The 17746-nt window shown below is 40.4% G+C and overlaps 1 protein-coding gene across 4 annotated transcripts in view; it reads left to right on the forward strand.

Moving 5' to 3' along the window:
* Positions 1–17746, forward strand: part of DNAAF11 (dynein axonemal assembly factor 11) — a gene marked incomplete at its 5' end in the record, with an annotated part of 58202 nt that overhangs the window by 27024 nt on the left and 13432 nt on the right. For all 4 annotated transcript variants that reach the window (XM_084621316.1, XM_084621315.1, XM_084621314.1 and 1 more), the window contains 4 exons: positions 2550–2615; positions 6926–6995; positions 8186–8281; positions 17190–17275. In XM_084621316.1, coding sequence (XP_084477442.1) covers positions 2550–2615; positions 6926–6995; positions 8186–8281; positions 17190–17275 — 318 coding nt within the window. The remainder of the gene's footprint in view (positions 1–2549; positions 2616–6925; positions 6996–8185; positions 8282–17189; positions 17276–17746) is intronic.

The following is a 17746-nucleotide window of genomic DNA, read 5'->3' on the forward strand; positions in this document are numbered from 1 at the left end:
TGCTTTTTATAATAGGTTTGTTGAAGGTATTAATGTAACAGGTCAGACAAATTCTAAAATCCAGTGCTGTATTTTGTTTCTGTTGAGGACGCAATGTTAATTATAGCAATATCTTGAAGTTAGAGAACTAATGAATTATCAATCCATTCAAAAATATTTAGCCACTTGTTCTTTAACATTTATAAAACTATTTATCTATAAAGACATCAGATATTTTACTATTTTCCCTTCTAAGGTGTAGGGATCTTGCTAATTGTGGAAACGGGTTAATTATGTTTGACCATTGAAGGTAATTGTATGAACAGGTACCTTAAATGTAGAAAAAATACATCAGAGTAATGTTTCTGGACCAAATATTTGCTTCCACTTGTAGGTGGGATGGAAACCTGGCCGATCTGGGTGATGGAAACCCCCTCTATTGGAATCAGGTTCAGTAGCAGGGGAGAGAGTGGAGCTGGGGGAAAACTCACCTACATTTTATTGCTGACATAGTTATTATGTGATGCTGAAACTTTTCTGGAAGATGTTTCCAGAAACATCAGCAAGGTGGGGAGCCAGCAGCATGGTTCCATTGGAGCTGTGCTTCCTTTTCATTGGGAGAGGGGTAGGAAATAGAGTTGCGGCACAGAGGTTCCCTACAGATAGCCTTTGTCCCCAGCAGCTCCCATAAGATAGCAAGCATCTCTTTCTCCTCTCCTGCTGGAGGGAATGAAGAAGCCCTGTGAAGGAAACGTCATGATATTTCCTGACCCCTAGACAAGTTTTTCTCATGTTGGGAGTGAAATGACACTGGGTATTTTTCCTAAGACCAGGTCAGCTGCAAAAAGCAAAGCTAAGGTAGCTTTTGATGATTAGTGTGGAGAGAATGTTGTTACATCTTTGGAAGGACAATCTAAAGCCATGCACATTTAAGGGCCTTGGAAACTGGCATTTTGATTTTGAGTGGTATGAATGGAGTGAATAGTAGTGGCAGAAGTTTTGGTGTTTATTCCGAGTACATCAGAAGAAGCTCATCCTTGTATTGATGTCTTCACTTTATTATAAAAATGTGTTGACAGCAATACAAAAAAGAGTAATTTTCTGTGCAAAGACAAGTCTATAATAGCTTAAAATTTTGTGTTGACAGTACTGAATTATGGTTCTGAGAGGTACAGACATTTAGAATAAAGCTCTAGCACTATTCCTTTAGAAATAATGTTGCCCAGAGTTTTGCGTTGTCAATAGTTACTTGTGGTATACTATTCATACAGGTCTTCTGCATTGGAATTTATTCAGTGGATTTATGTATATAGGGCCAGATTATGATAGGCAGTTGCACAGGTGTGTGGGAAGCACACAAGGAGCTTCCACCCCCCAAATTTCATGGTCTACACCAGGGCCTGTGACAGTTCCGGTGCTCATTGCACCCCTGCTAGTGAATGGTACCCAAAAGAGAACATAGGAAATACATTCACAGCAAAGCACTTGGAAGGCACGTTCCCTCCCCAGCATGGCTTCCACATTGCATTGCAGAAGCCTAGTAGAGCAAAGTCAGACTTCCCTCGGTGTTGTCTTTGACTATCTACCAGGAAAATAGCTACATCCTGCATAGAAAGGAAGGATATTTCTTTGCTAGATAGGCTGCTATCAAGAGAATGTTGCACTTCCTTTTTCAGCTCTCCATGTGTTGGGGAAATCTGCCTTGCAGGAAAGAGACCTGGAAACATCTCTAGTGCTCATGGGGAAAAAAGGCATGGAGATTTGGAATCATTCTTTTGTAGTCGTCTTCTCTGCACCTTCCCTTCAAAAACACTCCTAATCTAGACAGCTCACTGCTTCATAAAGCCTCCTCAGTCTGACTGTACTGAAATAGAGAAGACTAAAAAGTAACAAATATTACTGGCACATACATTTTATAGTTGAGAGACCCCTTTATTAAAACTTTTAAGAGCTGAATTTTTCCCATCAATTACCTGAAACCCCGTGTATCTGAGCTAGCGTGAGTCTAAACAGCGGCGTAGCCACTGTAGCATGGCTACTGGCAGCAGAGGCACAGCTTAGTTGCGCCATGTATGTGCCCAACGGTTTCACGTGGGTTTGTGCTCAGCCTCCGCCGCCACTACCCATGCCACTGTGACAACACTGCCATCGAACTAGTGCCAGCATGATGTGTACCGGAGCAGAGGAATTACACTCCTAGCTCATGAAGCCACAGATATACCCACATTTTCTACACCCACTAGAAAAGTTTTCACCAGCAGATGTCTCTGTTCCTACAGTGACCGCTGGATTTTAATGAAACTGACCTTGTACGCTACTTCTAATTAGGTTTTCAGTTGAGAAGAAAAAAAACCCGAAAAATAAAACAGAGCCCAGTTCAAACATCAGTAGTGTACACATTCATGTAGTGAAGCTGTAGATGATTCTAAAAAGACCATATGAAGTATTTTCAAAATTATGTTGGTATTAATCTAAAAAATGCTAGAAGTTGAATGTAAAATTATGGAATTATATGCTCACACAAATCAGTTGTATTTATTCTGAAGATTTTCTTTTATCATTGTTACTAGGCTTCATTTCTTTTTGAAAGATGATGAAGAAAACAACCAGTTCATCCTGGATCTTGCTGTTTATAGGTCAGAATTATTTATTATCCTGATATTTGGGAGCAATTGTCACTGCTGTCATACACTGATATGCAGTATTCAAAATTCACCCTTCCCCACACACTGGGACTTTGTGAACGGAACAAAGCATGGGGGGAATGGAAGGAATGGAATCCACCCCCAAAACTGTGGGCAGGTGATGGGGTCCTTCATATCCTGAATAGCCATTGTCCTGTATACTTCTTTTATAGGCGTTCTATATTGTTGGATCCATGTAAGCCCAGTTGCAATGGGCCTTTCCTGAGTCCACAACAGGGGTTCCTTCAGCACCAACCTATTTAGAGTTATGCAAAATCTCCTCTGCCTTCCTCACCCCCGCAAAACCCCCACTCTTTAGCTCTTCTATTCACGATCACTACCCTCTGCACTGCAGTGGAAGAATTTTGCCCCATGTGAGCACCTGGTAGAGTAAAGCTTGTGCAGTTATTAGTTATACAACATGAACCAAGATACGTTCCAGGAATTATTTTGAGGAACTACTCTGGTCTGTGTTATATAGGAGGTCAGACTAGATGATCACACTGGTCCCTTCGGGCCTTGGAATCTATAAAATACTCTTGTTGTGTTGGAGGACTTTTTTCCCTTATACTCTGGTATTTCTGAGTTATCAGAATGCAACTTTGTTTTAAGCTGTGGAAACGCTGTTCAAGTGTTGATGACAATAAGACTTTGAAGCTGGTATGTAGTAGTATGTACTCTTCAGTGAGGATTGCAAACTTCACAAAATTTGAAAAAGTTAGCCAAGAAGTAAAGAAGTTATAATAGAAGGAAGAAGAGAAAGTGATACATTGTACCGTCAGTGATGGGCTGAAGAGTGTATAGATTGCTCAGTCAATAGCAGATGTTACTCAAAGTGGATTCTTTACAGCTTACAAACCTTTTTTAACAATATTGAAATGCAAAAATGCTGACTCTTGTGTTGCTGTAGGCCATTACAGTTCATTGAGTTCCTGAAAATTGAATGAAAAAAGTTATTCTTCATATGGGAGTCAGTGTAGCCTAGTGGATAGAGCACTGGACTGGGACTCGAGAGACCTGAGTTGTATTGTGAGCTTGGCCACTGGCTTCTGGGTGACTTTGGGCAAATCACTTCACTTCCCAGTGCCTCAGTTTCCCAATCTGTAAAATTGGGATAATGATATTAACCTTGTTTGTAAAGCACTTTGAGATCTGCTCATGAATAGCGCTTCATAAGAGCTAGGTATTAATAATAATAATTATTAATAATAATTATATTACTAGCTTACAAATTAAACCTCTATAAAGGGGAGTGGCAAGATGGAAGATTTTCATTTGCAAATTAACCAACATCTATTAGGCATGAAACAGGGATAAAAAATATGAGATTAATACAAAAAGCATTCCCACTTTTCATTGTAATTTCCCCAATTATTGTTTATTATTTGTATTGCTATAACAATCCAATGTCCAAATAATAATCTGGGACCCATTATGCTGGCCACTGTGAAAACACTGTCCCAGTCCCAGAGAGCTTAAATTCTAAGATTCTCTCTAGAGCTGTCGATTAATTGCAGTTAACTCACGCGATTAACTCAAAAAAATTAATCGTGATTAATCACAGTTTTAATCACACTGTTAAACAATCAAATACCAATTGAAATGTATTAAATATTTTGGATGTTTTTCTATATTTTCAAATATTTTATTTCAATTTACAACACAGAATACAAAGTGTCCAGTGCTCACTTTATATTATTATTTTTATTACGAATATGTGCACTGTAAAAATGATAAAAGAAACAGTAACAGGTTTCAGAGTGGTAGCCGTGTTAGTCTGTATCAGCAAAAACAATGAGAAGTACTTGTGGCACCTTATAGACTTACAGTATTTTTCAATTCACCTCATACAGGTACTGTAGTGCAATCTATCGTGAAAGTACAACTTACAAATGTAGATTTTTTCATTACATAATTGCACTCAAAAACAAAACAATGTAAAACTTTAGCGCCTACAAGTCTACTCAGTCATAGAATCATAGAATATCAGGGTTGGAAGGGACTTCAAGAGGTCATCTAGTCCAACCCCCTGCTCAAAGCAGGACCAATCCCCAACTAAATCATCCCAGCCAGGGCTTTGTCAAGCCTGACCTTAAAAACTTCTAAGGAAGGAGATTCCACCACCTCCCTAGGTAACACATTCCAGTGTTTCACCCCCCTCCTAGTGAAAAAGTTTTTCCTAATATCCAACCTAAATCTTCCCCACTGCAACTTGAGACCATTACTCCTTGTTCTATCATCTGCTACCACTGAGAACAGTCTAGAGCCATCCTCTTTGGAACCCCCTTTCAGGTAGTTGAAAGTTCAAATCCCCCCTCATTCTTCTCTTCCGCAGACTAAACATCCCCAGTTCCCTCAGCCTCTCCTCATAAGTCATGTGTTCCAGTCCCCTAATCATTTTTGTTGCCCTCCACTGGACTCTTCCCAATTTTTCCACATCCTTCTTGTAGTGGGGGCCCAAAACTGGACACAGTACTCCAGATGAGGCCTCACCAATGTCGAATAGAGGGGAATGATCACGTCCCTCGATCTGCTGGCAATGCCCCTATTTATACATCCCAAAATGCCATTGGCCTTCTTGGCAACAAGGACACATTGTTGACTCATATCCAGCTTCTCGTCCACTGTAACCCCTAGGTTCTTTTCTGCAGAACTGCTGCCGAGCCATTCGGTCCCTAGTCTGTAACGGTACATTGGATTCTTCCGTCCTAAGTGCAGGACTCTGCACTTGTCCTTATTGAACCTCATCAGATTTCTTTTGGCCCAATCCTCCAATTTGTCTAGGTCCCTCTGTATCCTATCCCTACCCTCCAGCGTATTTACCTCTCCTCTCAGTCATACTTCTTTTTCAGCCAATGGCTCAGAGAATCAAGTTTGTTTACATTTATGGGAGATAATGCTGCCCGCTTCTTATTTACAATGTCACCTGAAAATGAGAACGGGTGTTTGCATGGTACTGTTGTAGCTGGTGTTGCAAGATATTTACATGCCAGGTGTGCTAAAGTTTCATATGCCTCTTCGTGCTTCGTCCATTGTTCCAGAGGACGTGCTTCAATGCTGATGATGCTTATTAAAAAAATAATGCATTAATTAAATTTGTGACTGAACTCCTTGGGAGGGGATTTATGTCTTCTGCTCTGTTTTAACTGTATTCTGCCATATATTTCATGTTATGGTAGTCTCAGATGATGACCCAGCACATGTTGTTCAATTTAAGAACATTTTCACTGCAGATTTGACAAAATGCAAAAAAGGTGCCAATGTGAGATTTCTAAAGATAACTACACCACTTGACCCAAGGTTTAAGAATCTGAAGTGCCTTCCAAAATCTGTGTGGGATGAGGTGTGGAGCATGTTTTCAGAAGTCTTAAAAGAGCAACACTCTGATGCGGAAACTACAGAACCTGAACCACCAAATAAGAAAATCAACCTTCTGCTGGTGGTATCTTACTCAGATGATGAAAATGAACGTGCGGCGGTCTGCTCTGCTTTGGATCGTTATCGAGCAGACCCTGTCATCAGCATGGACACATGTCCTCTGGAATGGTGGTTGAAACATGAAGGGACATATGAATCTTTAGCACATCTGGCTTGTAAATATCTTGCCGCGCTGGCTACAACAGTGCCATGCGAATGCCTGTTCTCACTTTCAGGTGATATTTTAAATAAGAAACGGGCAGCATTATCTCCTGCAAATGTAAACAACCTTGTTTGTCTGAGCGATTGGCTGAACAAGAAGTAGGACTGAGTGGACTTGTAGGCTCTAAAGTTTTACATTGTTTTATTTTTTAATGCAGTTTTTTTTACATAATTCTACATTTGTAAGTTCAACTTTCATGATAAAGAGATTGCAGTACAGTACTTGTATTAGGTAAATTGACAAAAACTATTTTTTTCTTTTTTACAGTGCAAATATTTGTAATAAAAAATAAATATAAAGTGAGCACTGTACACTTTATATTCTGTGTTGTAATTGAAAAGTAATATATTTGAAAATGTAGAAAAATATCCAAAAATATTTAAGTAAATGGTATTCTATTATTGTTTAACAGAGTGATTAATCGCGCGATTAATCACGAATAATTTTTTTAATCTCTTGAGAGCCCTAATTCTCTCACATAACTTAATTACATTAGAGGAATCAAATGGAATTTTTTCAAATTGCAAACTCATAATTAATGAGTTGCATTGTCTTAACTGCTTTCCCCTGAACAATGATGGTAACTTACTGAAACTAAATTCACTTTTATTTCATTCTGAAGACATCTGGACAGCTCTCTAATTGATGTTGATGTCCAGCCAACTTACCTCCGCGTAATGGTGAAGGATAAGGTTAGTATTTTCTTGTTACGTTCATTTAAAATTGAGAATTCTACTTTTCACATCTGTTGTTACTCTTTTTCTGGGTGTACCTTTGGCTACTGTAGGGCCTAAATCTTTTCCCATTGAAATCAAGACAAAGCTCTTTCTTACATTAATAGAAGGAAGACTAGACTCTTAGGAACTGATCCAGTGCTTGGTAAAGTTAATTGGAATCCTGCCATTGACTTCAGTGGGCACTCAGATCCTCAAAGGTATTTAAGTGCCTAACTCCCATTGAAATCAATCAATTAATTTCAATGGAACTTGGGCACCAAAATATCTTTGAGGATTTGGGCCTTTCTGGCTTGTAACTTCAGTTAGACCAAAAAAAAAAAAAGGCATAGGTCTAACTGATTGGTAACCACATAGGTCTGAATAGAAATCAATAGTGTCATTAGGTTAGGAAATAAACATAAAAGTTCAAAAGTACTCACAAGCCCTTTTTAAAATGTATTACTCCAAGTGGTGTGTAACCACACAGAAAAAAGCCACTTACCACACTGATGCTATTTGTGACTAAGACGTGAACTGGGGAGGTATGAACAGTGAAATATACTGGATTCTCCTCTCACAACTTTTTGACACCAAAATAACTTCACCGTTATTCAAGTAGAGACACTGCTTGTTTATGCCAGGTAAAGTGAGACTAGAATTATACCTACAATTTGTAATTTACAGTGGACAGAGAAAACTGGATGTATATTCTGCTGAAAGTCCCTCTTAAGAGACCTTCCATTTTCTGTCTTTTTTGGTGATTTTCAATTTAAATTGAAAACCAGAATCCCTATTTATAATTAAACCAATTGCACAAGCACAAATTTCAAAATTACTTAGACTAACAATCTATTTCAGACATTCTCATTTAATTGCTAGTATAACTCAAACATCATTTCATATCTTTCTTAAAAGTGTTACTTTTCTATTACAGCAATTCAGGTATGCATATTATATATATTATACACACACATATATTGTAAATTAAGGTTGTTTAACATGCAAATCAGTCATTTGGAATAGTATTATAGAATATATATTACATGATAGGATTCAGAGCTATCCTACTCTTCAGATCAAAGTATATGTTAATGGTATTTCTGTATGTTGTCTATCTGGGTAAACAAATATTTTAATACGATATATTCTATCCTATTTTCCTTTAGCCATTTCAACTTGTGCTTCCTGCAGAGGTGAAGCCAGATAGCAGCTCTGCTAAAAGATCTCAGACAACTGGACATTTAGTTATCAGCATGCCAAAGGTATGTAAATTCATTTGGACAGACACCATACAAAGCTACTTATATATCAACAGTACTTTGAGAAACATTTATAGATTGTACCTGAAATATGTTACTAGCTAATGGAATAAGGTCAACATTTACTGTCAGAACTCATATCTATTAGAAAGAGCTTTACATACAGACAGAATAAATCATGTGGTTCAGACCTAAGATTTTCTTTCTTTCTTTCTTTCTTTCTTTCTTTCTTTCTTTCTTTCTTTCTTTCTTTCTTTCTTTCTTTCTTTCTTTCTTTCTTTCTTTCTTTCTTTCTTTCTTTCTTTCTTTCTTTCTTTCTTTCTTTCTTTCTTTCTTTCTTTTTCTTTTTAAGTTTTACAAAAAATAATCCTATGAGAACTGTTTAACTATTCATTTAAAACAAAAACTGCAGTATTTAGTATTTAAATATTTCATGAAGAATTTGCAGTCCACACAGAGAAGGGTTGTGGTTGCTCATGAGGACCAGAAAATTAAAAAAACAACAACAAGGAGTCTTTGTGGCACCTTAGAGATTAACAGATTTATTTGGGCATAAATTTATGGGCTTATGCCCAAATAAATTTGTTAGTCTCTAAGGTGCCACAAGGACTCCTCGTTGTTTTTGCTGATAAAGACTAACACAGCTACCTTTCAGAAAATTTAAACTGACTATAGATAGACAAGTCTACTTTCTACTCTAAGCTGAGTGAAATGAGAAAAATACTTTAAAACATATGAATGCTTCGCATATATATGATGCAGACTACATTACATTACGGCCCAAGTATGCTGGTCCAGCCAACCTTTGTTTGGCACAGGACTGCTGGGTTGGGGCAGAGTTACCTTTGTGCTTCCCTATCCTTTTAGCATAAATTAGAGCATCGCTGAAGCTGCTGTGACTTACCATAGCCAGGATTGAAGGATGACTGGAGAACTAGGTGCTCTGGCCACACCCCTTGCATCATATGACATGCTCTTATGCTGTGCTGCCAGTAAAAGATGGTGTTCGAACTGGCTATGCCAGCTATTCACTGTCCTGGGCATCCTCTTACACAAGAGGAATCCCCAGCTGCCCAGCTAGGGCAGTTTTCCCTTTCCCATGATTCATTGCTAAGGGGATGCAAGTAGGGGTTGAGGATCTGGCCCTATATTTAAAATTCTTTCAGGAACCATAAGCTATGATGGTAGCCGTAAGATAAAAACTGTATTTTTTAATGTCTTTTATTCTAACAAAGTTCTTCTTAAATTTTTATTTCTCTTACTCTAGTTCCATGTCTTAGATCTAGTCTGTTTCCCTCAAGTTGCACGCCATCTGTCCTCCCCTGCCTGGAGAGCCCCTCATTAACTCATATACTGTAGCTCTAACAACAAGCTTACAGCTTCACCAATAGCTGGAAGTATGCCTATGATTTCACTCCCTTGATCAAGATTCACATCTTGATAATGTTCAAAATGCACTTAGATGAAAGCCTGATAAATTTGTGCTTTTCTTAAATTGATTTCTTTGAAACTTGGGCTCTGACATTAGGCATCTTGGTTGATGCACCTTCTGAATGTTTGTTTGAACAGTATGACTTCTGCATAGATATTCACTTATCCTTTCAATTTTTTAAAATACTAATACATGCCTATCCTATGCCCTTGGTCTCCTTACAATATATTAAAAGGTACAATATCCCAGATAGTCTCTAAATATATTCAAATATACTGTCTAAAATTACCTGCCAAGAAAGCCAGTCCTACATATGCTATGTGAATATTCCCTCTTTAATATTACAGTTTGGATTGTATTTACCCTGTGATTCGCTTTGTGTTTTAGCCAAGTTATTTACATGAGGGTTTGGAATTACTAAGTGCCTTGATCTTTAAGGGTGAAATTCAAGCTGCCAGATCACAGCAGAATTATGAAGAATGGGGAAGTCTGCTGAATAGAGGGCCAGAGAACAGGGAAGCTGCACGGCCCCCTCCACATTTCTGTGCCATGCTTATGCATTTGTCCACTCCACACATGTGCGTGTGAGACAGGAGCAGGATGCTGTAAGGCATGCTGACCCCTGTTGCCAGTGGGTCCAGAAACTGCATGGATCCACTGGCCTGAAAATGCATGTATGATAGGAGCAGCTTCTCTGCCCATACCTCGCAGCAGTGGCTGCTCAGCAGATACACACTGGCTACTCTATGTTGCAGTGACAGATTTCATTCTTCATCCTATGCACATGTAGCAGAGCACATAGCTTGTTTAGCTGGGATGTAGACTATTTTCCAGAATTACAGGAGCCCTACTCACACTATGGAGACATACCCCAGAAGGCATCTCTGGGCTTTTTCAGGTGTTTTAAAAGCATAATTAATAAAGGTTAGCAACACTATGGAGAACACCAGCGAGGCTCATTTAGGCTAATATAGCTGAGATCATCAGCATTACTTGTGAGTATTCATTTGGTAATATCTAGCTTAATATGCATTCCCAGAATAAAAATTGAGAGTTTATGCAGAGTTCTCTCAGGATGTGTCAGTGATAAGGCAAGCCTAATAATTATCCTGCACTATGTTTAACCTTTGTATTCTAGATTTACAATTATTTCCAAAAGAAAATGATTTGCAACTAGATAAATGAGCTAGCAAATTCTTTACATTACTGAAACTTAAAACATATTATATAATCTAAGTAAATAGGCTTCTTCCCTGTAGGCTTTCTGTAATACTCTGGAAAGGCCAATCACAGTAGTGACCTGATCCAAAGCCAGTTAAGTCAATAAGAATCTCTTCATTGTCTTCAGTGGGCTTTGAATCAGGCCCCTAACACCTTTCAACACTCATCATCCTCCATTCTGTTCATAGCTTTCAGTTCTTTTAAAAGCAAAAATAAATGAGCCTTTGTCTTTCTCCTCTGTGACCTTGGTGTAACTCAGATTCTGGAGAGAATAAATTCCACATGAAGTAAAAGAAAACATTTCATGTTTCCAGTCACATTGCTGTTAATTCTGAGAATTATTATCCTTGCTTCTTTTGCAGCAAGGATAATAATTTTCAGTATATTTTCAGCTTGTACTAAGCAGATCCCTTTCTACATCCCTCTGAACAATTATATTAAAATAGCTCTCTTTTCTATTCTCTTGCAAAGTCCTCCAGCTGTCTGAATAGTCCAAATAATAGCAATAACAATTAACAGAAATCTCCTCTTTCAGAATCAATGTTGATAAAGTATAATAGTTACGAATTAATTTTTAAAATTTGTGTGTGGTTATTTACAAACATCATAATATTTTTCCTCAAGTGATTGTCCACATGTATTCCATAACTGGTGCACATGTGCCACATGCATGTAAGATTGGATTCTTTTCAAATAACAGCATCCGGTCGGGCTGTGCCTTTGTTTTGAATACTCTCACTCTTCATAGCTGAGGGCATAGAGGACTGAGTGGCTGGACTGCCCTCCAAGTCTTTCTTACCACCTGTGGCAGAGAAACAGAACCCTTACAGAGTCCGCATCTCTGCCCAATGTGTGATTGTTTATGTTTTCTGCTTGTTAGGAGTGTTCCGTAGTAAAGTTAGTTTAGTTTAATTAAACTAGTTGGCCGAAAAGAAGACAAAATCTTCAGCTTTGGGGATGCCTTTTATACCTGACCCTGGTGGACATGGCAGAGACGAAACCCCCAGCATTCAAATCCTGTCCCTCCTGTGAGGCAGCTATTCCCATTGATGATGAACGCCCAAAGTTCCTCTTCTCTCTCAGTGAAGCACAGATTCCAGATAAGTGCTTGATATGTGCTTTTTTCAAAGAAGGCACACAAAGCGAGGAAATCCTGCCTAAAATTCTTCCACTTGGAGAGATTCATGCGGTCATCCTCTGAGCCCAAGAGGAAGAAGACTGACAAATAGGCCCCGACCGTCTCTGTGAGTGCTTTGGTAAACCATGGGTCCACTCTGATCTTCAGGGCTCATTTCTCATGAAGAGAATTCCACCTATCTCAACCCTATCTTCTAAGAAGAGAGAAAAGAAAAATCACTTCTCCTAGGGTGGCCATCCACTTCAAGCACACCCAAAGATATCAGTCAGAACGTGCTCAGACTCATGGGTCATCTGGCCTCCTGCAACTGCGTGAAGCAGTTTGCCCAATTTTACCTATGATGCATGCAAGGGTGGTTGAGATCAGTGTATCTACCCTACAGACACCACATAGACATGATGGTTGTGATTCTATATGAAGTTCTCTCTTAGTTAAACTGCTAAAAGGATACTCTACACTTGTGCAGTGGAGTACCAGTCTCCCCACCCCTACCTACCAAGCTGTTGGTGACAGACACTTCCTCTCTCAGATGGGGAACTCATCTGGACTACCTTCCAAATCAAAGCCTGTAAGTTCCTGGAGCTAGGAGCCATTTGATTACGATGCACGGTGTATCGGCCCATGCTTCAAGGACCTGCAGCAGTGTAGTACATCTACAAGCAGGGAGGGCGTGGACATCCCCACTCTGCCAACAAGCAGTCTGTCTATAGAAGTAGTAAATTCATCATCGCATCACACCAGTGGCTCTGCAACTCTCAAGCTTACAAAACTCCCTAGCCAACAAGCTCAGCAGGCAATACTCAGACAATGACAGGTGTCCTGCGGAACAGCTTTTACAAGTGGACTATCCAAGAATCTGGCTGTATTTTAAAGAATCTCTATTGAGGTTACAGGGACAAACCATCCCGATGTGTAGAAAGAATAGTAAATATGGCAGGCGACCAGCTTGGCTTAACAGTGAAATCCTTGCTGACCTTGAACACAAAAAAGAAGCTTATAAGAAGTGGAAAATTGGACAAATGACCAAGGAAGAGTATTAAAATATTGCTCGGGCATGCAGGAGTGAAATCAGGAAGGCCAAATCACACCTGGAGTTGCAGCTAGCAAGAGATGTTAAGAGTAACAAGAAGGGTTTCTTCAGGTATGTTAGCAACAAGAAGAAAGTCAAGATAAGTGTGGGCCCCTTACTGAATGATGGAGGCAACCTAGTGACAGAGGTTGTGGAAAAAGCTAATGTACTCAATACTTTTTTTGCCTCTGTCTTCACGAACAAGGTCAGCTCCCAGACTACTGCACTGGGCAGCACAGCATGGGGAGGAGGTGACCAGCCCTCTTTGGAGAAAGAAGTGGTTCGGGACTATTTAGAAAAGCTGGACGAGCACAAGTCCATGGGGCCAGATGCGCTGCATCTGAGAGTGCTAAAGGAGTTGGCGGATGTGATTGCAGAGCCATTGGCCATTATCTTTGAAAACTCATGGCAATCGGGGGAAGTCCCGGAAGACTGGAAAAAGGCTAATGTAGTGCCCATCTTTAAAAAAGGGAAGATGGAGAATCCTGGGAACTACAGGCCAGTCAGCCTCACCTCAGTCCCTGGAAAAATCATGGAGCAGGTCCTCAAGGAATCAATTCTGAAGCACTTACAGGAGAGGAAAGTGATCAGGAACAGCATGGATTCACCAAGGGCAAGTCATGCCTGACTAATCTAATTGCCTTCTATGATGAGATAACTGGCTCTGTGGATGAGGGGAAAGTGGTGGATGTGTTGTTCCTTGACTTTAGCAAAGCTTTTGACACGGTCTCCCACAGTACTCTTGCCAGCAAGTTAAAGAAGTATGGGCTGGATGAATGGACTATAAGGTGGATAGAAAGTTGGCTAGATTGTCGGGCTCAACGGGTAGTGATCAATGGCTCCATGTCTAGTTGGCAGCCGGTATCAAGTGGAGTGCCCCAAGGGTCGGTCCTGGGGCCGGTTTTGTTCAATATCTTCATAAATGATCTGGAGGATGGCGTGGATTGCACCCTCTGCAAGTTTGCAGATGACTCTAAACTGGGAGGAGAGGTAGATATGCTGGAAGGTAGGGATAGGATACAGAGGGCCCTAGACAAATTAGAGGATTGGGCCAAAAGAAATCTGATGAGGTTCAACAAGGACAAGTGCAGAGTCCTGCACTTAGGACGGAAGAACCCCGTGCACCGCTACAGACTAGGGACCGAATGGCTCGGCAGCAGATCTGCAGAAAAGGACCTAGGGGTTACAATGGACGAGAAGCTGGATATCAGTCAACAGTGTGCCCTTGTTGCCAGGAAGGCCAATGGCATTTTGGGGTGTATAAGTAGGGACATTACCAGCAGATTGAGGGATGTGATCATTCCCCTCTATTCAACATTGGTGAGGCCTCATCTGGAGTACTGTGTCCAGTTTTGGGCCCCACACTACAAGAAGGATGTGGAAAAATTGGAAAGAGTCCAGCGGAGGGCAACAAAAATGATTAGGGGACTGGAACACATGACTTATGAGGAGAGGCTGAGGGAACTGGGATTGTTTAGTCTGCGGAAGAGAAGAATGAGGGGGGATTTGATAGCTGCTTTCAACTACCTGAAAGGGGGTTCCAAAGAGGATGGATCTAGACTGTTCTCAGTGGTAGCTGATGACAGAACAAGGAGTAATGGTCTCAAGTTGCAGTGGGGGAGGTTTAGGTTGGATATTAGGAAAAACTTTTTCACTAGGAGGGGGGTGAAACACTGGAATGCATTACCTAGGGAGGTGGTGGAATCTCCTTCCTTAGATATTTTTAAGGTCAGGCTTAACAAAGCCCTGGCTGGGATGATTTAGTTGGGGATTGGTCCTGCTTTGAGCAGGGGGTTGGACTAGATGACCTCCTGAGGTCCCTTCCAACGATGATATTCTATGATTCTATGAATAGACTTATTTGTCATGAACCAGAACAACAAGTGTCTGAAGGGGTCCAACCCAGACTCACTGTTGGATGCCTTCCTCATTCCTTGGGCATCAGACTTCATTGTATGCATACCCACCTATTCCATTAATACTGAGGGTCCTGAGGAAGGTCAGACATGCTGCAGCATGATCATATTGGTAGCTCCTGCATGACCCACACAGTTTTGATATTCAGACATGATGAATCTATCAGCACAGCCCCCAGCCAAACTTCCAGAGCCACCTGATGTGATAATGCAGAGCAAAGGCCAGATTGGTTGCTGGCTGGCTGACGGTCATGGTCAGATCCTGCTCCATGGATGTCCATATCCATTCTTGTTTGTACTAGAAAAGATTCCACTAGACTGACTTGTGTAACAAAATAGGAAAAGTTTCAGAGTAACAGCCGTGTTAGTCTGTATTCGCAAAAAGAAAAGGAGTACTTATGGCACCTTAGAGACTAACCAATTTATTTGAGCATGAGCTTTCGTGAGCTACAGCTCACTTCATCGGATGCATACCATGGAAACTGCAGCAGACTTTATATACACACGGAGATCATGAAACAATACCTCCTCCCACCCCACTGTCCTGCTGGTAATAGCTTATCTAAAGTGATCATCAAGTTGGGCCATTTCCAGCACAAATCCAGGTTTTCTCACCCTCCACCCCCCCACACACAAACTCACTCTCCTGCTGGTAATAGCCCATCCAAAGTGACAACTCTCTACACAATGTGCATGATAATCAAGGTGGGCCATTTCCTGCACAAATCCAGGTTCTCTCACCCCCTCACCCCCCTCCAAAAACACACACACACAAACTCACTATCCTGCTGGTAATAGCTCATCCAAAGTGACCACTCTCCCTACAATGTGCATGATAATCAAGGTGGGCCGTTTTGGGATCAGAAAAACACGTACTCCAGCTACAAACCTCAATACCAGCTAGTTTGGATTAAAGTCTTAAAGCATCTGAGACTTTCCATCCATTCCAGAAGAGTCCAGTCCACTTGGCAGCTATTTGTGTTCATCCTGTTCCTATTGAAGGTCACACAGTCTTCTCACACCCCACAGTTGCTACATCTCTTAATTGTCTAATTCATGTCTTTCTTCCAATCAGAGAGACTCCACCTTCTGGAACTTCAACACTGTGTTATTGGCATTCATGTCAGCCATCTTTTGATCCTAAGACAACCTGTTCTTTATGTCACCTGTCTATGAAACCCACCCTCTTAGTGGATATCTCTTCAGCCCAAAGAATAGGAGAGTCCCAAACCCTCATGGCAGGACTTCCTTGTACAGTATTCCGGAAGGACAAGGTGACACAAAAGCCTCACCCGAAGTTCTTGCCTAAAGTTGTCTCTGACTTTTTCACCTGAATCAAGACATCCATCTGCCAGTTTTCTTTTCCAAGCCTCATACTAGTCAAGGGGAGGTGAAGCTTCACATTTTGGATGTTGTCCAGTCCTCTTACTATCTGGACAGGACAAAACTATTCAGGAGTTCCCTAGACTGTTTCTGGCCTTTGCTGACAGGATGAAAGGTCAGTCAGTATCTACCCAAAGACTATCTAAATGGGTTTCTGACTGAATCAGAACTTGTTATGTGATAGTTCACTTGAAACCACCGTAGATTAGAACCTACTTTTGCTCAAGCAGCCTCTGCAGCTTCCTAAGGGGCACCTTAGAGATTTGTAGAGCAGCTACTTGGAGTTCAAGTCGTATCTTAATCCAGGACTACTTGGTAGGTGGCTCCAAATCCAATGCTCAGTTTGGCAGAGCTGTCTTTATTTAAGTAGATTCTGAGCACTCGCTTCCAAGCAGAGGTCACTGCTTGTGAGCCACCAGAAATTGAAATACGCGTGGGCAATCACTCAAAGAAGAAAGAATGGATTACTTACTCTACAGTAACTGTAGTTCTTATAGAGATGTGTTGTCTACATTTATTCCATGACCTGCCCTCCTTCTCTGCTCTTATAGATCCTAGATCATCTGGATTCCATTTTAGTGAAGGAATTGGTTCAGATGTGATCACGTTGTTAAAAGCTCAAGACAGTCAGAAAAATATTACATAAAATGTTCGTGTTTCCACAGTTCTTTATTTAAAAGATTGTTTAAATGCTTTTGCGCATAAATCCCAGGATATGTTGTGACAGCTCTGGTTATGTATTTTTATTCCAGGTTCAAGAAATAATTATGGCTAACCGAAAAACACCCACTTTGGTCAAACCTTCTGACAGCAACAAACTGCAGACAAATATAAAAAGGTAACTTTGCTTTTTCTTTCTTTACAGCCTATATGTTTTTGCACATTAGTTATTTACTCATCAGGCTATTGCTGCCCAGTGAGTATATAATCGTTCAAAGTATGAAAATATTGATTTGTACAAAGTAACACTTTACATAAAAGCTTTAGACTAATGGTCTGTCCAGTACTGTTTATAAAGTGATCTGTTCCAAAAACAGAGCCAAAAAAGAGCTTATTACTACAGAGCAGTTGTGTTCCATCAACTGTCATTCAGACTATTAAGCTAGAATGCAGTAAAACCAAAATCTTTTCTCAAGAATTGCCTCTATAGATCCTCTACTCTGCAGCACAAGTCCTAGAACTACCCAGAAAGCAATTACTTTTGGGACTGTATAACAAATCCAAATGATCAGTGGAAAGTTATGTAGGCACTACAGTTGACCTACTGCACAAATCTCCACTTTTTTCCCCCTCCATCACCATAGGCAGT

Source organism: Lepidochelys olivacea (genome assembly GCF_965140295.1).
Source record: "Lepidochelys olivacea isolate rLepOli2 genome assembly, chromosome: 2".
Classification (NCBI taxonomy): domain Eukaryota; kingdom Metazoa; phylum Chordata; order Testudines; family Cheloniidae; genus Lepidochelys; species Lepidochelys olivacea.